The sequence below is a fragment of the Atheta coriaria genome, unplaced genomic scaffold (genome assembly GCF_025399875.1).
Source record: "Atheta coriaria isolate IRGN ID8LTWV9N9 unplaced genomic scaffold, Caltech_Dcor_3.1 hic_scaffold_4_pilon, whole genome shotgun sequence".
NCBI lineage: Eukaryota > Metazoa > Arthropoda > Insecta > Coleoptera > Staphylinidae > Dalotia > Dalotia coriaria.
In genome coordinates, this window is record NW_027045446.1 from 6746040 (window position 1) to 6770862 (window position 24823).

A 24823-nucleotide genomic window follows, 5' to 3' on the forward strand; every position below is an offset into this window, starting at 1 on the left:
TTTAATAAAGTTACAGGACGAGACGTGGAAACGTACAAAAATGCGGAAAGAAATTTGCCATCCCGTCGCTCGGAATGCGCGCCGCGCCCGGCAAAACGGCAGCCTCGAGTAATGAAAAACATGAATTATCCTTTGATACGACAAAAAAACGAGCAGAAAAAAACCACACGCGTTGAAAAAAATATAACCAGACGCCTCAACAACACAAACAACGGTGCTCAAACGTTTATAAATTAGTTTTTAAAAGTTATTGGTCGTACTGTATGTTAGTTTTGTATTGCCATGTTTTGTGCTGTTCTTTCTAGTTCAGGTTTGCGTTCATATTCACATCGAGTGCATGTTTCCATTGCCGGGGCGAAAATTTTGCGCCATAAATTTTTATCTTTATGTTTATTACACGCCAGAGCACAGTTGGTTTTTATTTACTTTTTTCCCGGGCGCATGCACCTCGCCGCCGCTTTCTGATACATTTATCTACGGGGATACGTGTTTACCGAAGGAGATAGCGCACGTGAAATAATAAATGCTACATTAATAGCCGTTTCGAGGTGGGGCGGCCACTGCGCGCGCGATGTGTACATTTTCATAAACAACACTATAAATTGTCGCATTTGTATATTATATCCAGGGGCAAACATGTGAAAGGCCGAAAAAAATCCGGCGTTTTGGGCAACGGTATGTAAACAACCGGGGTGAAAATTACTAAAAGTACTAAACAAATTCCGGAGGGTAAAAAATAACTTGTGTCTTTAGTAATTATCAATGTTTGGTGTTATATACTGAGATTATTCGGTAGTAAAATAATAAAAATGTAGTTTTATCAAAGCGAATATATGGAATAAAAATTACAAACGTTATTTAGTTGCATGTGCACAAAACGTGTGTGCAAAATAAATAAACGTGCGTTTTGCGCACCGTGTTCCTATTGATTTTTACTCCCGTGGGATTCTAGTTGGATGGGTGACTGATTGATAATCGTAAATTGCTGAAACATCAAAAATTACAACCGAAAATGCTAAAATTTATTACTATTTGCATTGATTGTATCACGAAAAAACACAAATAAAATACACTTTTTATTATAAATTTAAAAACCTAAACTGTAAAATTATCTTTTTTTCCATTATCACCTTTTGATCATTTGTATGTGACACTCATCAAGTCCGTGAACTTTCAAAGTCGCAAACGCCAGTTTCTAGGTATTCTAGTTCAACTACTGGTGTGAAAAGTAATGGAACGCGATATGCACGCGCGATAAACGAGTGATTTACGCCTTCAGACGCAGATCTATTACGTGACCGTGTGACCATCTTTCAGTGTAGCTTCGACTCGCCCTGCGAATCGCCGATAAGATTTTTTCCGCCACGCGCTGAGCGCCTATCTGATCGAAAATTACGACACCATCCACGGGCCTGAAACGCTAATGGCCATTGTTTGCATTTGCCAGCGCACCCTACTTTAAACATTTTTCCTTCAAGTCGTTATTCATGAGTTTTAGAGCTGTTGTCGCTCGTAAAGAAGCTACTTAAATATTAGCAGATATACAATTTTAACTTAAAGTTGCTAAAATTAACTTTCATTAGCGTCTAATCATTCAAAAAAAAGTTGAAATGACCACTTTTTATAGTTATAGTTTTATATGGTTATGCTATTAACACAAACTTCAATATATTTCTGTTTAGATGTTTTAGTTGTACATGTTTTGTTGTGAATGTACGGTCCATCCCTCGAGATTCCACACCCCCGCCTTCAAAATAAATGTCCCCCGTCCGGCGGGATGTCGCGCCGAATTTGCTAAATTAGAGCGCGAGGTCAAAGTTGTCTGCCGGCGCGTATAAATCTGGGAATTAGCATCCGAGGGCAAGCCGAAACGGTCGCTGATTGCCTCGAAAGGCGACAGATTCATTCACATATCCTTCTTTATACAATTTCTAAAAGATAAATTAGAATATTTAAAATTATTTAAAAAATGTACATTCGGTTGAAATAATAATATAACCCAATTAAAAAAGGGTTTTAATGTTCAATATTTTTTTAACAAACTGTATATGCATTTACATGTGAAATACATAAGGGTGGATATGTCCAGACTAGAGAAATAGTGTCCTTTGGAGGGTTTAAAGTGTGGGGGGCAGAGTTCAAGTGATAACCGTCCCTTTTGCGGGCGCCTCGCTTACATATCCTTTTAAGTCCTTTTAGCAACGCTCTACTCTGTCACGCATGCCTGTTCCCTCCCCAGAGTGATCCTAGTGTCCCTAGACCGGGTTAAACCTTTGCGAACCCTTAGAGACCTTTCAAACATTTCTGATTATTTAAATTACTTTTACGCCCACCGAGATAAAATTAGGATAATAATAGTTTTTGCTTGCACAGCGTCATCTTGTTATACTTTTACGACATGCAAACAAGTTCGTCCAGTTTGTCCTGATTTTTGATGGCATGAGAAAGTAAGACAATGACGAGCACGACGCCCCGACGGCCGGGGCGAACAGAACGAGGAGGACGAGGTCCATAAAGACGGCGCGCGACGCTTCGTTTCATCGTTTGCGCCGTCGTCCCTCGAGGCGATAGATACCTAGTACGTGGAGAACGACCTTGCCAGGACTTTTCTCTACGGCTACAAAATCAACACATTTTGTTGAATCAAAAACAAACAAGTATTTAATTAAATAGAAAATCGTAGTATAAATTTATAGGGAAATGTTTGGATTCTACTCCAATGTAGGAAAAATTAGTTTTAAAATTTGGGCAACGCTTTGTATACCTGCATTTAACGTCATGTACGTTTCTCGATAAGTTGGCAGACTTCGGGCGAAATGTGTGCCTCGCGCGCCAATATTGATCACCGTAATGGAAAGTCTGACTCACTTCGGGCGGCGGACGGCGGAGGCCTCGGAGACGGCGGTTGGCGACGCAAACAGCGCACGTCGCAGCCGCCGCCGACACACGCCGCGCGTTTGTATTTATGGCGCAATAAATGCGCCGCACTTACTATGCCTAATTGAACTTTTAACTCGCACGCACGTACCAGACGCGACTAACACCCCAGTTTTTCATTAATTTCTCACTCACCGCAACGAATTTAATTTCAAAAGACAACTTTTATTAAAATATGCCTCAAATGTTAAAAGAATAATTTTAAAAATTGAAGAAAATAAATCTAAATTTAGTTCGGTGTCAAAGGTCAAATTGTGATGCGTGCCTTGGGCGTCATTCAAACCACCCGAATAATAGATAACGTCGTCAGACGAAATTGGCGAAAATAATGATTGGGCCCGTCGCGACGGCGGCGACGCGCTAATAAACGCCCTCGCGACGTTATCGCCACCGCACGGCCAGCTTTCCACCACGCTGCCCGCCCGCGCTAACGAAGCACTGATTGATAGATATGGGATGCGCGCCCGGCGACCACAGCCAACGGACTTGGACTAATTATCCTCCCACATATCAATATGTTCATCCACGATTTACGCACCCTGATTGCCATCAGAATTCTCCCAAGCCGGCGCATTCATCATGTCATACTTGGTAATTTCAGTTAATCACAGACTTCATCATGAAGAAAATTTTATTTATTTTTTATGCAGTCGTTCGAAAAGAAATGAAAAATCAAAGTTTCAATCCAAATCCAAATCGAACCTTGAGTTGGGATTACGTCTTTAGGATGTTTGAGGTGGGAATCTACGGGAACATCCCGCATGCCTCTTTAGACGGGCATAAAATTTGCAACCCTGCATTAAAAGTTTACTGCGGAAAATGTTGCTACAAACTTTCTTTACATCTCAAAACTGTACAAAACAGACCAAAAACTTTAAAAACATAATGTTTTATTGAATTATTACTAAATACGTAGGAAATATTGATTAAAATAAAAATATATAAAAATGAATCATTTTTTGTGTTTGTTTTGTGAGATTAAATGATGGTAACTTTTGCTATGACGACGTACATTTTGTATATTTTGTATAACATCTTTAGTGAAAACTACGTTTTCTGCATATGAAACTTTAAGCGAGTTTTATGCGCGCCCTCATAGAAAGTTTGCTCCCGGCTGCGCTTTTGCATCCCGCTTTCTATACGTTTCGCAACGAAATTCTAAATTTTCTCAAGCATTTCTCAGACTTTAGTCCAATGTGTAAGCTTAGTGTTGGCGGTAGGCATACAATAACATACATTTCTGAGTCATTTTGGGTGCGCACGCGGAATGTAGCGGTAATTCAGGCTGAAAACTTGCAAAAACTTTTACAACGTTTTACAACGTACAAACTAAAATTCTCCACCGGCGAGTATATTAAATATATATAAACGTGCGCGCGAAAGTTGCAGCTACGTGCCCGACGTGCAGATTTAATTCATTTTTCTTGCAAGAGTAAGGTGAAAGAATAAAGAACTTCTTTTATGGGGGAAAATTTAAATATTTTGTTGGACCAGGCAGTAAATTTTAAGCAAACAAATTTTGTTGGTGTAAAAAAACGCATAAAATTCAATTTTAAGTTTTGTTAAAATAAAGTTTTGGTTAAATTACTAACAAAAATGTACTGCTTGGTCACTTCAACTATTTTAGCTATTAATCAATTCTCTAGCATATATTTTTTGCCACTATCAACGATCGACTGCCATTCTTCGCTGGTAGTCGCGTGTGCGCCTGGCCTTTCAATTTAAAACTGACCGGAATTCCATCAATGCGGAGAATGGAATATTCAAATTCCAATTACATATTGAACTCCACCTTCGGTTCCTACTTTGCTCTTTATTCCGGATACCACAGTGAAAACCGTTCGTGTTTGAACTTTTAGCTTTAATTATGAAAAATGTCGAATGTAAAAAACGCTGAGAATAAAATTTGCTTGACAGTGACTGACAGCTAAAATTGTAGCAATATGCACTGTTGACGTTACATTTATGTGTGAGTGTACAAAGTTGCAACGTTGTGCGATTTGGCTGAGTTTGTGCTAAATAGCACACTGAATAATCCAAAATCAATATCGATCAACGTCCTATATCCAGACGTCTGAGTCACGCTTCCCTGCCTATTGAAAGGCCGTGCAAGATTTCGCTTCCATCCAGACATCCACGGCATCCTTGCCAGCTACGAGGATTATAGTTGAGGGCCGTTGGTAATAATACCACGTGCATAAGTTATTAAGTACTCAGGAGGGTTGCTGCGCGACGGTGGAAAAAGGATGAAGCGGATGAGTGCCGAGTGCCCGGCATCTCTGCCAAGAGGCGAACAGACGCAAAGCAGACATCCTGAAGCTTCCCGGTGCATACCAGAGCATGGGCATGAATGGCAAGACGGGAAGATTTAGTTTTGCGCCTAACTGCCATCTAACTAGCGGTGGGTCTTTACTTTTTTTTATTATTACAGTAACACACCTTGAAATATATATCAAATATATTTAGAAATAGATTTTAAAAACAAAATTTTTTGTAGAACTGCGAAGTTATTTGCGAATTTAAAAAAAAAATTCCTACAAAACTCATGTCCCAGTTCTTGTTCATTAAATTTTATTTATTCAACTAGGGATAATTTAGGCTTAATTAGAAACGCCAGTACAAAGAGTTTTCAAAATAAATATTTAAACACGCAACGCAATTTTGTTTCTGTTTAAAATGATAATAATTTTTGATAAATCATCGAAAAAGTTTCGAATACAATTGTTAAATTTTCAACTTTTCTGAAATGTACGTCTAACCGAACGATTGTTTTCTTGTTTTATGCCTCCTCTGTAAGCGCGCAGATGCACTTTACGTCCTTTATTCCATCCAGCCGCTGTGAATGGTGCTGTAGCTCGATGATTTGGGGTGCTTTGTCCTCCTTTGTGCGCCGCGTGCATGCAATTCGACTCGGCGAGTTGTCAAGCGCGGCACGTCGAGACCAAGCGGCGCGGCGTCTCAATGACCGCCCCACATGTGCATTCTGACAACTCTTCATCCCGCCACCGCCACAAACTCTACTTTGTAAAATTATTTTATTCAAAAATTAAACACTTGGCAGATACTGCGCCCCACATTGATTTGCTTAATTTGGGCAATAAGTTATCTGGCACGAAGCAGCGTTTTTTGGCAAGGGGTTGAATTGCAAAAAAAAAGTAGTTTTCTAGTGGCCGGCAGCCATCTGGCTGGACGGCGATAGAGCGTAAAATGAGTTATACTCGGACAAGCAAATGCGAAATGTTTCGGCTGCGGTGCTAGCGCTACTTGTTGACTTTTGGAAAACAGTCAAATTGCAGAAAGACTGCTTCCAACCTCCCCGAGCGTTGGCAGTTTCATGCTTTCCTACAAGAGTGGAAAATTACTGGGGAGGGCCAAAATTTCTCCAACTGCAAAAAACGACAACTGCAATTGGATTTTAGATTATCCAATTCAAAGTTTTTCGGCGAGAATGCGCATCACGCATGACAACTACTCCGATGACAATATCGAAGCCAAATTGAAGGTGCACTCAACACCGTAAAAACGAAGTGCAACATTTTTATCATCCACGCTGCTTGAATTCATGAAATTTTCAAAAACTTATTTTTCAATCTTCATGCTGTATCCTAACGAGATTTCAGGACAAGTGCCAAGAATCAGATGGTTGAGAAATCATAAGACTCTTCAAAAGTCATGGGTATATTCAAGGCAACATCTTTATTACTTTTATTAGTAAAATCGATAGCGTTGCGTAATCGTTATGCAACAGGATGGTGTAAAATTGAAAGGCGGCATCGATAATCTAATTACGCTAACAATCAATCCCTGTTCGCAAGCGGATTACATGCTGCTCATTATTGCATTACATCTAAATCTCACATGCACACGACGATAAAAATATTTTGATACAAAATATAAGACAAGAAAATATCGTAAAATGCAATAGTGTTATATAACGAAGTGAACGGAGTTTATTTATTACCGAATACGGCCGTGTTGCTCCCAGCTTGTTGTTATCATCGGTTTTACGAGGGGTGGTGGGGTCGTAAAATATCAAAAATATTAAACGAGCCAAGACGAGTCAAATCGAGTCAACTTTATATTTTTTCAGGCGTATTTTCGGTTCATTTTTTTCATCTTAAATGTGATAGAATATAAATGTTTCTGAACTTCAGGATCAAATGTTTGAGGTCATTGCATTACTACCTAGACAAGAAGTAAATTAACATACTTGTAATTAACATAAAACCTAAATAAACTTTTCGCGACATAATTTAATTAAGTTGAATCAAATACTATTTTCAACATAAAACTAAAATCAATTGGATTGTGAAATTATTAACACGTTTTAGTATTAAATTGAAAATCCAAGTTTCTCACATTTCCTTCACTATTCGAGGCGCTGCAAATAAATTAGAAGCTATAGTTGCCCGGCGCCTCCACTTGCGCGCGTGGTGTTGGGGAAACACTGACGAAGGCGGCACAACAGCCAAATCGCATTACCGAAACATGATATCTAAGTTAAGGTCGATATAACACGGTTTGGAGCAACGCGGGCAGCGCTGGCGTTTAGGAAAACCCGTCACGTTGCGCTTCTCAAAGGAGCGGCGCCAAAGCGTTACCAGCAGGCGGGCACACACCCAGCACGTCTGCAATCGTTTCTCATCCCGAACAATTTCACTACGTATTCCGTATGATGGATCAAAACCGACAAAGGATAGCTGAGGATCACCAGCGAAGAATGAGGATCAGATCAGACGTTTTCATCTAGATCAAGACTTTAACGGCGTAATCAAAATGCTGACCTTTATCGCATGCTGAAGGTTTTTAATGTCTTGTCATGTAATTTCTGCGATCAATAAAAGGACATGATGGTATTAAGTCTGCGCACATCTCGAAACACATTACAAAGTTTTAAGCGTCACTGGATGCGTCTATATATTTAGTTGTTAGCGTGTCATTCTCGTGTGCTTTATCACAAGTTAGAAATTGTGTCACTCGCATTGAGTGCCACCACTGGTATGAATGTAGAATGTGGCTAAAGAGGGGATTGCGCTTGTAACACAAAAATGTGGACGAGTGCTCATGTGCGCGTGTGCGCTCGCAAAGGGATGAAAAAGCCGATGGGGCGAAAATTAGGAGAACGCATGAAAGCCAGATAGAAGCGGCAGACAAATGATGTCATAAAACTGTTCCAACGAGAAATAATTGCTTCTTTTACACACTATTAACGTCATTCGATATTAGTGCACGCGCGGAGAGGAAAATAGGCCAGTCTGTTAACACCAACCCTTAAATATAATATTATTACCATTACTATACTCAAATTTACAGAAATATTAAAAATATTATTAAAAAATAGATTAATTATTATTACTTCTAAATTCATTTTTATAGGGTAGTAATATGACAAATGGTTGACATTACTTAGAGGCTGTCTCCATTAAAAATCATACCCGATTAGAAGAGGAAATAGAAGTGGGCTCGACAAAACTTTTTCTACCACATCCGATTTCTCACTTTCACCCTCCAATCCGCATTTGGTCTTAGCGGTGTCGTTTGATGGAGTTCCTTAGAGGGTGCGTTAAAAGCAAAATAGACATTGGGCTAGGTCGTAACCGCCGCTGCTGCCACCGCCTCCGTCCAAACTGGTATGATTAACGATAAGCGCGGCCCGCGTCAACCGCACACTCCGCATTATATACGCACTCGTACACCAACAACCATATAAAATAAAACTTCCAGCGACCAACCCTTAACGCCACGTTTTCTTCTTGCGTCGTTCTTTGTTCTATCCAGAGCAAAAAAACCGAGTAAAAAATAAAGCGAATTTGTTGTGTACCGCGCACTTCAGTAGGGATCGTTGTGGCGGCGGAGGCGAGGGTGTTAAAGGGTGGTAAAGAGTCGCAGCAAGTTTAATATTAATTTTAATAAACGTCACGGTTTTACTTCTACTTAGGCTTTATTGTATTTCATAATTTTATCCTCGTAATGTGTTAGAACCCTGTGCAGGGTTGTTTAAAGGACTTGAGCTACGAGTGGGAGTGCATACATTTTAAAATAGCAGGCGACATACAAAATGGATGCCCTTTTTACCTCATTTCAACACGTTTATTTGAAGTTGTTGTTAAAGAACCGCTTTCAATTAAATTTTTCTTTCGTAAAATTTTATGTTTGCTCATAATTTAAATAAAATTATTTGAAATATTTAAATAAAAATAAAATTTTTGTTGCTTTTACTTGGTGTTTTGTTATCTTATCTTGCTAGTAAAACTCTTTACTTGCCATTACTTTAAGGCTTTTCTTTATGCTTAACAATGACACAACTGTCCCGGCCATAAAAGTGGAAAATTTTCATGTTTACGCCGTTCTAATTGAATTTTAACGATTTTTATTACCGCAAGTTACGTTTGGCAAACGTCCTTCGCCTGGACTATCATTAGGGGATGCGACCCAACGATGCGAGACGTGGTAAAATAATGATATGGGCGCATTAAAAATACATCGTCTGTCTCCGTTTTTCTTGAACATAAACCGCTAAACAACACTCAATTATTTACACCACAAACCAACCCATTGCTAGTTGATGGCACGATTTAATGACTAATCATTAAATATTTTATTAAGAAAATAGAAAATTTCAATTTCAGTTTCTGTCGCTTAATAATTAAATGCCATTGGGAATGTGGCTATTGAATGACTTCATATTTCCAATGTGTGTTGTTGTAATAATGAGAAATCCAAAAATAGTTTATGGTTACTTAGAAAACGCACGAAGCGCGAACGCAGACGCTTGCACTGAGTAACAAAGCGCTTATTAGTTTGGTTTATTTTCTATAAATACCAGGACGTTTATATTTAAACAGCAAAAATCGATCCACTTATAGTTTTAGAACTCGGAGAGTTTAAAATATAATTTAATAATAACTTAGAAATAATATTAACGTAAATTGCATTTTAAATATGGTCTAATGTTTAATTTTACTATTATTTTTATCAACATATCTTCAAATTATATTAATTTTCGCTTTTTCTTGATCCAAGTTAGTTTTCCAAAATAAGCCTTTCAGCATTCACTTCAGGTTATTGTTATCTGTTACCGCGTTAGCTGCTACATCGAATTAACGAAATTGCCGTTCGTGACTGCATTACGCGCCGGGCCTCTTCGCGCTCCGCCGGGACAAAGCGCCAATTCGGTTTTTACCTGTTCACGCTCAGGTTCACGCTCCCATTCCGTTTCAGCAGGTGCGCCACGAAACCTGCTTTTCGTTCGCAACACTGCTGTATTCGCCGCCGCACGGTGAATATGTAAATTTATGTACAGTTGTTCGACAATACTATACTACAAACCCTCCAATTGCACAAAATAAAATACAAATACAAAAGTAGAAAAAAAAGTAGACCGGGAATATTATCAGCTTGATTTTTGATTCAAATTTTTCAACGTGAATATTCATAAATGTTGACGTTGCTAGTTTTAAGCGTATGCAACTGTTCGGGTGTAGTTTTCATTGGTGGCTGGTGGTTGTGTTGCGTGCAAACCGAGGCTAATAGCAAACAGATAGGTTTTTATCGCTTAGCCCACTCTTCAACCGCTCGCGTTTGCCACACCGCTTCGTAAAGTTCTTCACGAAGTTGGAGTTCTAGTTCTAGTCCTAGTCCTACTTCTGGCTTATCCATACAAACCTGCCCTGACTCGACTCCACTCGGTTTGAACGCGGTGCTCTTATCGCATCTTTTAGTTACAATGCTGCAGTCCGTGGGCGGCGGCGCGGTGTTTGCCGCCGCTGAAATGGAACAATGCAGTCACGAAACACTCGAATAAAATATAATACAAAAGCCTACTGTGCGAGGCATAATGCCACTCGAAAGCTGCGCGAGCGATGCATTCAGGCGACGGATGGCGGATGGACTCGGACCGGGGGTGGAAAAACGCGCTCGAGTACACAAAGTGGAAAAACAAATCGGCGCAAAAACACGCTGGCAATGAGGGAAAAACTAGCTATGAGTGCAACATGAAAGGCCAGCCAGGCGCTGAAAAATTAGAGGGAAATATTAAATGAAAGTGGACATACTTGAAACTTCATGTTGCCAGTACCAAATTTATCAAATTTATATTTTTAGCCACAAAATAAAATTTACCAAAATATTAGCTATCATATTATCTACTATTATCAATATAGTAGAAAATATAAAAATATTAATAACACAGAGTTGATTAGTTGGTAAAGCGCAAGGTTTGTGGGTATACCTTATCTTTACATTAATCTACATCTACACATTTGAATGATATTTACATTATATTACCTGGCCGGCTGGCCCATTTATTAAAACGTAACGATTAGTAAACACCTGATTGATGGATTGATTGATAACGACATAATAGCGTATTATGCGCCGGCGGCGCCCCCGACAATGAAAGAGCTCACGCCAGCCATCCAACGCTCACGCGAAACGTTGAAAACCGCTTTTCACGCACACCAACCCATGGATATATCTATAAACCTGGATGCCGGGAACGCAGGATAATACAACCTGTACAAAATCAATCTAGCTATATCTACACCTACACACATGCGTGTTTACCCTAGAATACATCTGAGCAATTGATGACGTAACCTGTGTTGGTTTTTCCATGAAAATGTTTGTGCGGCGTCGACAAAGGAAATCGTGTATGCGGTCTCAGGACAAAAAATCATTCCACAATAAGATGGCCTTCCTTTGTGCGCGCATGATAAATGGCCGTATCAATTTAAAATATTCCGAATTTATTTCGCTCCTCTGGATCCCACGCTAAACACTTTCGGAGACGAATTGGAAGGCATAAAAATAAAAAATTGAGAAGGTAAACACCACACATTGGGTGTAGAACCCAGAATCCAGAATGCAAAATGCAAGGACTATTTTTAGTACTGAATTTCCCAGTCTTTTTTTGCAACTTAATTTTTTGGCTGTTCTGGTTTTTAGTAGATAATGATTGCAATAAACTTCACTCTCTGGACATTGTATTTGAGGTGAAGTCGACTTTTGTATTGTTCCACTTCAAGTTTAGGAGTAATAAATTCAATCCACGAAACGTCGTGAAACTTGCTCCCAGCAGTTTTTCATTATCGTTCAGGTCCCTGGAATTGGTATCTGCTTGTATTTTCTGAGGACCTGGCTGGTGGGACATTTGGTCGTATATTGGGCTCATATCCGGATATTTTACTGCCGGGATCAATCATTCATAGACGTCGAGAGTCTGGGATGACGTATGGCGTCTTTTGAATGTTCATCTATACAACGTTTTACAGAATGAAAAACACAATTTTAAATAGGTGTTAAATAGATTTAATTGTCTTAATTCAGACATTGTAATATCATGTTGATGTTGATGTAGAAGATGATTCTATGCATAAACTTAGCATCTGTTTCTCATTAAAATTGTACACCAGCCCCGATTTGTGCTTAGACAAGTCTCTCTAGAGGCATTAATTAGAAGCACATATTAGTTTGATGCATTAGAGCATTATGTAGCACCGTTCCGCAAATTACAAACCCATCCAAACGCGCTTCACAGAAACAACACTCGGGCGCAAAGCAGCGCAGAGCATCAATTGAAACGGGCTGCTGGTTCCCGTTCTAATGCGCTCTCTACTGGGTACCATTGCGATGTTGTTTGCGAATGTAATTTCAATGCCGCGACGTACGCACCCACACACACCCCCATTTGCGCCAGTCACACGTCGCCCCATAGCTTCTGCCTTTAATGTTGTTTTCGGTGTTATTAGTGTGAACCACGTGTACTAGGGATTTGTTGTTGTGATTACAGGTTGCGCATTCCTAACGTACTTCAGTCCGGAGAGCGCCCTCAACGCCCAGAACGCTCTGCATGAGAAACACACATTGCCAGGGGTGAGTACCAACAAAACCAGCAAACCGCATTCTCCCCTGCTCACCTACCGGTGTGTTGGTGGACGAGTGAAGCACTCTTTTTGCGTCCCATTTTTTAATGGCGCCTGCCATTCGCTTCGTCCGATGGTTGCGCGCGGCTTCAATTAAAACTGGAGCAGGACTCGGAGTAATGCCAATACACGAGTAGTGCGAGCGCTATAGAAATGCACTACTCATCCTGCCACCATCGACCGGAGCTTTTTCTCGCCGCCCTTCCATCCGACCTTATCGCAAATACCGACCACGGGCCGACGACGGCGGAGCTGTTCAATATTTTAATTTGCTTGTTAAATCGAACGGGACTCGGGACGCGCGCTTCGCCGCTCCTCTCCAACGGGCGGCAACGGGATCGGGGGAGAGAGCGTTATTCAAAACGCGCCTCATATTCTATCGATCTCGGCGCGCTGCTCGACGCCCCTCCCGGCGTGTACTATTAGTACGTGCATACATCGTTCCTCTATATTTCAGTTCATATACTCGGCACGTGCTTTGCATTCCCAGTTTAACTACGAAACCAGTCAAGACGACCAACAAAACCGCCACAGCAAAGAAAATCCTGCCTTGAGAACGTAGACATTTTCTTGCTTTCGCACAAAGGACATAAAAATTCACGATTCTCAAACAACTTCAAACGACACCTTCAAATTGCTACTTGGAGCAGTTACTTAGACTATGGAACTTTTTTCGAAACACTCAGTTTGAATGTTTTTGACTGTCTGCAGAATGCTCGGGTGCAAAACAAGCAAGCGAAATAAACACGGCATCTAAATGCATAATCGTGTTGCTGATAATGGGGTGTTTGCATATTTGTGTTCTGTTTGAGCGACATTACAATGTCTTACGTTTTGCCACTTGCGCGTAAATTCCCGGCCATGCCGCGCATAATTTGACGGCGTTCTTCTTTAAGACGTCTGTTTACTTTGTAAATTTCTACAATTCCTAACAATTTCCACATTCAGCACGAGTAGCTTGACTCAATTATATTACTAGAAAACATTTCTTAATTTAGGGACGCAAGATATTTTAATTAAAATTAAATTGCCGGAACGGAATATTTTTTTCGATTAAAACCCGAATAATTTTGAGGTTTGAATAACACTGTCACGTTGCAGTTATTAGAAAATGGAGGTCGTGCTTGTTTGCATTTTAATTTGGTCGAAAGTTTTCTGCTTAACTTGCAACAAAATTAAGTTTATTCCGCTGGTATCCCTGAATGAATGTGCATTCGCGGCAGTTAACTAGCACCACGGTGGATTTTGGTGTCGGGATTTGCGTTCGTAAGCGGCGCGCTTACCGAAATTACCGTTGTTAATGCGTTCGGCGTCGGCCGGCGTTAAGTAAGATATAAACAATTTGATATTTATTATGTGTGTACACACTGCATCACCGATGCCTCGAGCGGGCCTCGCGTTTTCTCCGTGCAAACGGCGCACTGCCCGCCCGTGCAATAAAAAGTAATGAGCAACAATTTACATCGGCTCGTGGCGAGTCGCGGTAATAAGTTTAAACACTCACACTCGTGCAAATTGCCCTAGCCGCTCATACACCAGCTACCGTTGTAACTCATCGAATGAATAAGTTATGTATTGATTTTCGCCCGCACGCCCGACTGATGGAAATATGCGCTTTCAACATTGCAACATCGTGTGGAATTTACGATCAAAGATTTACAGACGATGAAAAATGTGCTCGCTGAGGTGGAGGAAAAATAAAATAAAAATTCTAATGACTAATAGGGAAAAACAATTACGTATTACTTCAGGCACGGTGAGCGCAATGCACGATGTGGTTGATGGTCTGATGAAAAATGAAAGAAATGAAAAACGTGTTTGCTTGGCCGTCTGGTTCGTCGGGTCATAATTTATCGTCGGAATTTCGTGCACGACCTTTAACGTATGCATGCCGTTATTGTCGTCGGCGGCAACCCTTTAACTTAAGCGCCGCTTCGTCTGGGGGCGCAAAACAAAACAATGTTATTTAAGGAGCGAGAAAAGTACGACGGCTAAAAAATTGCGCTAGACATCGTTCATCGTTCATATTCACACAAGCAGCAGTATTGGATTTAAAAAGGCTTAAATTTTTTAAAAACTATATCCACGTAATTTTTTAAAATAATAATACGCAAATATTTAAGTTTGATCGAATGAAGTTAATTTTTAAAGTTAAATTTGATTTTGGTGGAAATTTTCGTGATACCGTGCTGTTCGGTTCAATATAAGGTCAATGCACAATCGATTTGCGTATACCTATTCGCTTGCCATCCCGTGGAGGCCGCCATCAAGATAATATGTAAATGCAAATGCTGTTTACTTAACAAAAACGACTTCACGGCGACTCCTAGACGAAGGCGAAGTCGGCGCCTCGCATACTATGCGAAGGCGATGGAAAAAACGTCGTTTTTCTTTATTTTTCTTTGACTTTCGGTTAACTTTGGGGCGACATTGTGCGCTCCTCTCTCGCGGGACCCGCGCGGAACGAACTATAAAAGACATTTCGCGCTATTAAAACGACAATAAAAGGTTGTTAACTAAGGGAGAAACGGCGTGTGATTTATGAAGTAGCGACATTATTTACGGCCACGCGCTCAACATTTCTGGAAAATGGAAATTCAATTACGCAACGCCTCCAAGCAATCAGCGAAGCAGAAAACTCGCAATTTGATTCGGTTTGGTTTAGTTTGTAAATTTATAGATTGAATTGTGGCAATTTGATGCGGAACAGACAAACGGACAAAAAATTGGATGCTACACAAACAAAAAATACAACAATCCACTGGGGCCGAATTTCACAAAACTGTACAAACATGAAAAATTCAGTTTAAAAAAGTTTTCACGAGGGACTAAACATTCCATCAGTTTTTAACCTCAAAAAATCTCAAAGTATGTTTACTGAGGTTAACAAGTGATTTCAAGAATAAATATATCACAAAAAGATAATCGCAAGACAAGGGAGATTTTCAGTCGCTGATTTTATTTTTACGTTGTGCTAGTCGCTATGGACAGGGTGTTTGCTATTTGCCGCGAGTGTTCTTACATCGTTGATCGTGTCGATTTCTGATTCATTATTCGCTTGGCGTGCGCACATTGCACGCGCCTGTCGATTCTAAATTTAAGACGCCGGCGCACGCGTTCGGTGCTGGACGGCAAGTCTGTTTAACTTCGGGGGTCCCGCGATAGCGTAAACAAACGCCACACATCTCGGCCTCGCGAGTGTGTTGTGTTCGCGCCCGCATTCGGTATTCGACGGGCGCCAATAAACGACTCTCCTAGTCCTAGACGCGTACGCGAAGCACTTTGTACGAAAAGTACGAAAACAATCCGAAACCAAGTCGCGTGTGAATCCTAAATCGAATCGTGCGTTAAAGTTAGATATAATAATCTAGTGAGTGCAAAAAACTTTGTGAACAATCACAAAAGCTGGTTGAAAACTCCTTCCACTATCCCAAAAATGGATTACGATGTGCTGGTCTATCCCGAGCTGTTGCCCGCTACCTACTATGACACATTGCTGGTTCGTAGATATTATATCTTCCATTGTGTTGTCTTTTGTTTAATTTTTTGTGCGTATTCAAAGGCAGTATGTCTCGGTTAGTCGGCTTATAGCTGGTTTCATCTGAGGGCTGGTTCCGGATTCTTTGGAGCAATTTTTCTCATGCCCTGCCTTGCCAACAGCTCCAATTCCCTCCCTAATCTTATTTATTACCGAAGAAGAGTTATTGTGACTGGGAAAATAACTTGCGCAACAGCCGAGAATAAATTCGCCGATAATATTGTGCTATCACGATAATTTCGTGTTGTTTTTTTCCTCACGCTCATATTTTCGGTGCCAAGATGCTACAAATCATGAATCTCATTCCTTTGTTTAGGCGTTATGGATATTGACTAGTCACTAGTTATATACAAATAAAATTTGGTCTGTCGAAAACTATCAACATGTACAAAACATGATTTTTTACCTAAACAGCAGCATGACTTGGAGTGTGAGGTGAAGCGTAAGTTAAAGCAACACGTGTTGACTATTAAAAATAGATCAAGTTGTAAAACGGATCGTTGCTGCGGTGCTAGAAGAAGCACGTTGCAAAGGAAGCATTCGTCGGCAAGCAAAAAATTGTAAACATTACGCGCACACAAATACGTCTAAAATTTTGTAAACAAACCAGTCAGCAAATGCTTATCATCCGGATGTTATCTTGAACAATATACACAAAATAAAATAATACCGGCGTAAGAAAGGCTGCGATCGGATATTTATTCATAACAAAGTGAATGTGGATTTGAAATTTCAAACATTGCTTGAGTGCTTACGATGAAATCCGTGATGTGTTTAAATGTCGGTTAATTCCCGCCGATTCAAGCATTTTTTTCGTCAATGGAAAGATCAAAGCTGGCCGGATTAAAGTAAATTGGCTAATTTATAGTTGGTGCACTCTGCGCGCGCGCTCCGTAACGATGAAAGCACTCTACCTGATATCAGCAAACAGCGGCCGCCGCCGACGCCGCCGCTGGCTCGTTATGCGTTGAATCTGTTACGCGTCCATCGGCATCTGTGCGTATTTATTATTTCATACGCAAGCGAATGCGTTGGTTTTTGGACTTGCGGCCCCGCTTTAATTTAAAATCGACGGCGGGTACCGCGCGCGCCCGGCAAAAATAGATTCGAGTTTATTGATTCAACGCGTTTATTATTTGATGGATAAAAGGAGGTGCCTTTTTCCAGCCGCACAGCCTCCCGAAATGTTGGAGTGGTTACAGATTTATCGGGTTTATAACGTTTATAACTCGCATCCGGCCAAAAATCCAATCCGAAACTAAAATATTGAAAATTTTTTCAAACATCCAAAAGTAGTTCATATTTTAAACACACTGTTCTAGAAAGTGTCTTGAAATATGGTGTAAGTTATTTGAAATTTTAAACCGAGCGGTAGATGTAATTGTGATTAGCACTCAGGAATTTATCGACTTTGTAAACTTCTATTACTTTAGTTACTTAAGCGCGCCTGAAAAGTCATTAGGCCGGAATAAAATAATGGCAGAGCTTTAAAACGCATTTTTCTTCTCGCGTTCTCTTCGGCGCACATCCAGCGACTGATTTTGTTCCTCGTTTCCTCCTTTGTGGGCCTTAAGGACCTTTTGTAATCGACTTATTCAAACTTGATAATGTTATCACATACTCTGGGTTATTCTCAAAACTTTAAACTTTTTTACTCTTGCAAGTGAACTGGGTTGGGTTTACTCCATCGAACCTGAGCCACCTTTAATATAGTGGACGGCGACGCAGGCTGGAAAAAATTCCAATGGCTGAGGCCGGAGAAGTTCCTAAGGTGGCACATGCCAAAGGAAAGTTTTCCCTTTTAGCCGAAAAGTTTGGCGACGCGGTGCGCGTGTTATCAGAGTTTCGAACTACTTTTTGTCGACGCGAGGAGCGCGACGAGGGTGAGGCCTCGTATACATACTTATAACCGGGAGCACATCGAGCATATAGATAATCAATATCGCGGAATATCCGCGCACGCGGAACGGGAGCAATATCAATTTTTTATGCGACGAGCGCGCGCGAGCGGAATGTGCGTGAATGCAAAACTCCCCCTCGGTCGTCTTTTCATTTGCTCGAGCAATCCTTCTCGGAGGCCTTTATGCCTTTTATGGGGAATCTGTGTCGGCTGATTTTATTGCGCCAGACCGAATGAACTGGAAACTGCCGCGCTGATGCCGCACGCGTCGGCGGAGCGCGCTTATTGATGTACTATTAAATTGCCAAATTTTCAAAAAAAAAACACTCGCTCAGATACTCCTTAGCTCCGCTCGACACAGCATGTTCACAACTAACCCCAATCTTTCTACATCTCGTGTCGACTTCTTTTCATCGGCCTTCTTCACGCCTGGCTGCAAACAGTCGGTACAAAATCTGATCAAATAGGGAGTCTTGATAGCCATAAACTGTAAACTGTAAACCCCGCAAGCGTAAAAAGCGTCTATGCGTGGCGCACATAATGCGTAAACGCGGTATTTCAACGTCATAAATCTAGTTTTATCGAAATACCAAAGTTGCGCTCAGCGCCACAGACTTTTTGCGTTCGAAAGAGGAGGAGGACTTCGAAGACGGAGGAGCGATGACGCTATTTTCGTTTTTATTGCGCTACGCAATTCACGTCGGTATGCTAAACAAACGGCCATCATAAACACACAACACATGCCCTACCAAAGCAAAAACCAAACAAAACAGCAGACAACTAGACCAGATGTAACACTACAAGATGATCCACATCGTTTATGAGCTGAGCTAATCGAAAATTTAACAATTTTAAAGACTTCTATACAAAAACATCCTCGACGCGTATTTTTAGATGAACTCATGTAAAAAAAGTTAATAGGAATTTTTTTTATCTTTAGTTCAAATTAACTTTCCACCATGTTTAGTCCCAGGTCACTTCACGTTCAGTCGCAAGTGGAGCAAATAAAATGTCCAGTTTACCGACTGCAAAAAAAATGCTCGCATCGGAAACATTGAACACATCGAACACATGTTTCCGTTAATCGCATAATCCTGCTCCTGCGCGTGTATCTTTTTGCCTTGCGAGGCTCGAATTACGATCGGACGGAAACTCTCGCGGGCAATGCCAGGACAAAATGTTCATCAATTTGTGCCCGAATGGGCTAACACACAGTGTAACATTGAGTTGAGTTGGAAATTTAGGCGCTTTAGGATTTGGATTTTGTACTCTGGGCGTTATTCGAGTTTGATGAGGATAATTCATTTTTAAATTGGAGTCAATGTTGAAGTAGAACAAAGGAAACATTTTTTTTCATCGAAAATGTGTGCAACAAATGTGATGTTTTTTATTCGTATCTTGATGGGAAACTATTATGATTTTTAGGAAAGTTTATAGCGGCATTCTCACACTCACAAGAAAGGAAATTGTTTTTAAATTAAATTCTCTTTCGCTTTCCTTTGAGAAACACGCACACGCTGAAATATCAATTAAGTCGAAAATTGTGATGACGTGATGAAGAAAAAGTGAGCCTAAATTAAATTCGAGCATCATTAAGTGTTAATTTCCGGCTTATATCATGTTACACGCTATTTTTTTCGCAGAATTCCGAAATTTTGTTTTCGATTTTCTACGCCTGAAATAAACATTAACATTTTTTAATATCGCGGTCCTGGTTGACAGTTGCGTATGCTAATTTACAAGCGCCCGAAGGGTTCTAGACGTAAGGCTCGGTCTTGACGGAGGGGTGCCGAAAGGATTCGAAAATCCGCTTTAATATATTCCGAATATATCTCCCGGAGGGCGGCTAGTAAATTATGCTAAGGCACCGACCGAACGGCTCGCCGAGTTTCAGCCGTAGCCGGAGGCAAATCGAATTCGTCCTATATCCCATATCCCATATCCCATCAAAGACAGTTCCGAGTGACTGGGCAATCTACGCTCGCGTCTTGACGTATACAAACATCCCTTTAAAAAACTATTTCTTATTCGGTCCGAAGGCGGCAAAACTGTGCTATAAAAAGTTGGCATTTTATTGCGTTTTATGCTAATCATATTCTCATCTTGTTCGAAGGGGGATACTTTTATTGAATACGCAAAAATGGGACTGTAATTTGATGACGTGAATAATTTTACAACATTGATGGATTCTTATGATTTTTGCGTCAAGTTTTCGACTCCTGAATTGAAATTTTGCATTTATAATTCGGTTTTGTCACATTTTGGGCTGCGTAAAGTTTGTTCGGTGGGTCCATTCTGTCTGTGCGGCGACGCTTGCCACCGCACTTTGTTTGTGTTTATATTTGTCTTTGGCTTTTGCACATTTTGTTGCGCAAACTGAACGGTTTGCATAACGAACCGACGATATGCAAAGTTGAAGAGCTGAAAGGCACGACCGCCGCCCTCCACCCTCCCGCGCCATCTCGTCCTTGCACCCTCGCGCAGTTGTTGAATATTACATCAGGCGGTGCGGCCGTCCTGCCGCCATTACGCGCATTCATAAACACATTGTGTGACAAATGAAGAATGAAGAAAACGTTAAATAACTCTATTGCCGTCCTGCCTAAACAACCAAGCCAAAGCAAGCGAATATTTTCCAATCACGAACTTGTCATTCTTCACGCGGAAAATTTACGGTATTTACAGGAACAAATTCGGAATGAAAATAAAGCTGCGCGAACAAAGTGAATTGTGACTTGGCGACTTTTTAAAACTCCTTATTCCGGCGCGGTGCCACCTATGGAAATTAAATTATTATGTTTACGATTGCGCGCCGGCACGCGAAGTTAGCTTCGCGCCAAAGGGGTGCAGAGGGTGGCGGTGCCGGAAGTCGCCGCGAGGTGCAAACGTTGCGCGTTTTAAATTTGTGTGCTTTACCTTTGGATTCGGGTCGCCGGAATTAATTACTTGTTTGTTTCACATTCCCGGTGCTGGCGAAACTTTTGCCAACTGAATTCCCACACTCCCAGGCGCTAGACCAACCCCACCTAGGTATAACTCAATTTGGCGCAATTCAATTAATGCAATAAAATTTCAAGCCTGATTCAGCGGGGAAACAAACAGAGCTCGAGTTTGACAATATATAGCTAATGTTTATTTTCTTTCCGTCCTAGTTTAATAACGTTGATGAAATATAGAAAGAAAAAGTGTATTAGGTGTATCTGGAGTTTGTCATGTGTGTCAGGATCGGACAAGGACGCGTCGCAAAGGCTCGCCGTTTATTGAAGTAGAACGAGTTCTTGATTCGATTCTCCACGGCTTTGGAGTGGAAAAATCCTGTTTACCCATCAGTCCCCGCGTCCACTCCACTGCACGTATCAGAAATTCTGAGAAAATCGTCCTTGGACATCAATAACGCCCACGTCATGATGACCTTCGTTTGATAGTGCCACACAGGCTCGTTTGCTTCATCTGTCTGATCGCAACAAACGGTAGAGCGAAGATCTAAGGATGTAGGAGAGTGTAGCCGTTCGTCTCTTGTTTCCGTTCGCGGCGCGTTCTGCAGTCAGTCAGTCAGCCGCCGACATCGACGTTCGCTGTGAAAACTCGGAAAACCCGAAAGAGGGAAAGTAATGAAATATGCAACGCGTCACTCTCGGTTGACGGCCTACTTCCCATTATCCTCGTTCCGACGGCCATTGTGCACCTATCCTTTATCCACCATCCAGTCACCGGCCGTGGCGTCGTCCCTCGTCCTCGCGGACGAATACAAATATGCGGATGGAGGGCTTTTTGTTCTTGCAGCGAGAGGAGTTGATTTTTTCGCGGAGACCCTCGCATTTATTCTCGGAATCTATTTAACACCGCCGAACGCGACGAGATGCGTCGACTTGCGTCCCCCAAAAAGCTGCGAAAGCTGCCTCATGATGACATCCTGTCGCAGCGATAAGGATTTGTAACCAAATTTATAATATTCTTATCTCCAGACGCCTCGCAACGTCTAGAAAGTCGCATAGTAAATATGGAGCTTTGGCAAGGGCAAATAACCTGGGTTTAAAGTGTCATACTTAAAAAAATTCCATGCCGAATCACAAATCTTCAGATCAATATTTTTAAAGTTCAAGGACATGCTGTAATTTTTGGCAATTTTTCTTGATTACTTGACAAATGAATACAAATGAATATAATTCCTTTGGAATTGCAGATTGTTTGGTATGTGCGTGCGTCACGTAATATAATCTTACTCAATTCAGAAAGGCGAGTTTGGGCGCACCCTCTAAGTCGCTGTCACTATTCGTAACTTCGCCGCCCTCGTGGCGTTCGTGCTCGCGCGTTAAGCACTGCTGTGGAGCCAACTGAAGATAGATATCGTCGGCATATTAAACCGCACGCGTCGAACATTTATATTAACTAATTTTATTTATGAAATAACTTGTTCCCGACCCATATAGACCAAGAATTGCGTTTGGCCAGAGGGGCGGCAGAACACGTGTAGCACTTCACGCACGAAGTTCTAACGTGCTTCATAACTTCCAACACATACTTCATTCAGTTCTAGTAGATTTAACTTATACCCTTTTCCTGTTAGTTTTAAACTGTCCCTTTAAACTCTGTTTTCAGTTATAATTTAGGATTTTTAATTTTTGTTTTTCTTTTTTTGTCATTTTGAAAGCGTTTTGTGAGGATAATAATCGCGGACATGTACGATTCACATCATCATGCAAATGGGCGCAGTTCCGAGCAACTCGCCGCCCCCGAAAAGCCTCCGCGCCGGTCGTTATTTCACATCTCGCCCGCACAGAACGACTTAAAACGTTATAAAGTGGACGTAAATGTTTTCCGCGAGGCGCAGCGCAATTTTCGTCCTCTAAAGGAAGCTTACAGGCAGGCCACATCCTTGCGCACTTAAAAAAATATAAAAAAAACACACTCGCGCTTGCCCTCCGCAATAATGTGTAAAGCGAACGAATTAACATTATTTTCGCGTGACTCGCATGCGAATCACCCAAATTAAAACCCGAATATTACGTTTTTGCATAAAATTCCTTCATTTTCGGCCTTTTTTTTATCGCGAGGACGGACGCGAAAATGTGTCAACCCTGTCCCTTTGCTGTCGCAGGCGCTGAATGTTGAAATTCCGAATTTAGAACGCTCGTTGTGTATAAGATAATGCATCCATTACTGTATCGTCGACGGCGCAATTGCAGCGTCGGCGGTCGGTTTTTGCGCGCTGGGACTCGGCGCCGAATCGTTTTGTCCTCGCCGAGGAAATATTGTGTGGCACATCATCGCATGCAAATAAATAGCGCAATTAGGCGCCGAGCGGCAAACCGAGAGCAACACATTTCACACGAGCACTTTTATCTTATCTCTGGCTGGGAAATATGCTTCTATGCTAAGAGCAACTATTTGTTTTCACTATTTTTACTCGGCTGCGCTGTTTGCGTTAGATTATATCCTCGAATGTGGGTCAATATTGTTTGAATTTTAGCTAAACATTTTATGCTGCATTCGACTCTTACTGCAGCGCATTCCTGCCTGCTGGCATTGTTTTTATGCATGTTTATGCATCGAGTTTATCCGCTAGATTGAATTCTGTATTTCGCTGCGCCTTTTCAAATCCACTTGTTCTTTTTTATCTCCCTCACTCGCAGGCTGTGTTAGTTTTTGTTATCTTTTCCTTTTTGAGCCTCTCTCTGCAAGTTTGCGGAGTCGTAGTCGAAGTTGTCGATGGTATTTTATTGTGGCACCTGCGTAAAAAGGATAAAGTAATTTCGTATAGTACCGGCATCGGAAATAGTTCCTTCGAATGTAGGGATGAACAAGGATATTCGAAACTTTCCAGCGCATCGCTGCCAGTCTTTTACATCTTTTTGCACGACGTGGGGCATCCCTTGGAGTTGAGGATGTATTCTTGGGCGGACGCGTCGATCGTGCAACATATTCGTATTTAGGTTAAACTGGGCTATTTATTGTTATTAGGGGTCTGTTTTACGACGGCCCGTGTCACTAAGAGGGTTATTATTCAGCGCCAGCGTGGGGCACGTACGTGTGTTAAACGAATTGGCCGATATTTTCAACTTTCTTCTGCGTAGTCTTTTCTCGGGCCGCATAAGTTGGGGAGTTAACGCCCAAAGTGCAAGGCGGTGTTTTAACTTTAGGGGTGCTGGGGGAACGTGCACGCACGTACCTTGTAGGTACTGGTTTGTACTTATTCCTGCTTATTCCCACCTAGAGCAAGTACGTTATTTAAGACCACATTCTCGATGAATGCGCATTGGAGAGAAAAGAGTTCAAAAATTGCCATAAATTCAACAACTTTACGGCTCGTAACCGAACGGCACGCAGTCACCCTAAATTAGAATTTTCTATAAGTTGGAATAAGTTAGCATTTGCACCTTACACTTACTCCGCCAATATATCTTCATATCCCGGCCTGCGAGCAATAACACGCGCATTATATACTTGGCTGAATACCCGCCTCGGTACTATCCGCCGCCTTCTTGCACCATCCTCCATTCAATATTGCTATATTGCTATCGACGG

The 24823-nt window shown here is 41.3% G+C and overlaps 1 protein-coding gene across 10 annotated transcripts in view; it reads left to right on the forward strand.

Moving 5' to 3' along the window:
- bru3 (bruno 3) overlaps nt 1-24823 on the forward strand; it is a 179208-nt gene that overhangs the window by 9795 nt on the left and 144590 nt on the right. For 9 of the 10 annotated variants that reach the window (XM_065300330.1, XM_065300331.1, XM_065300334.1 and 6 more), the window contains exon 2: nt 12728-12810. In XM_065300330.1, the coding sequence (XP_065156402.1) occupies nt 12728-12810 (83 nt within the window). Of the gene's footprint in view, nt 1-12727; nt 12811-16086; nt 16360-24823 lie in introns of those variants that run through there. The other variant, XM_065300336.1, reaches the window with a different exon arrangement.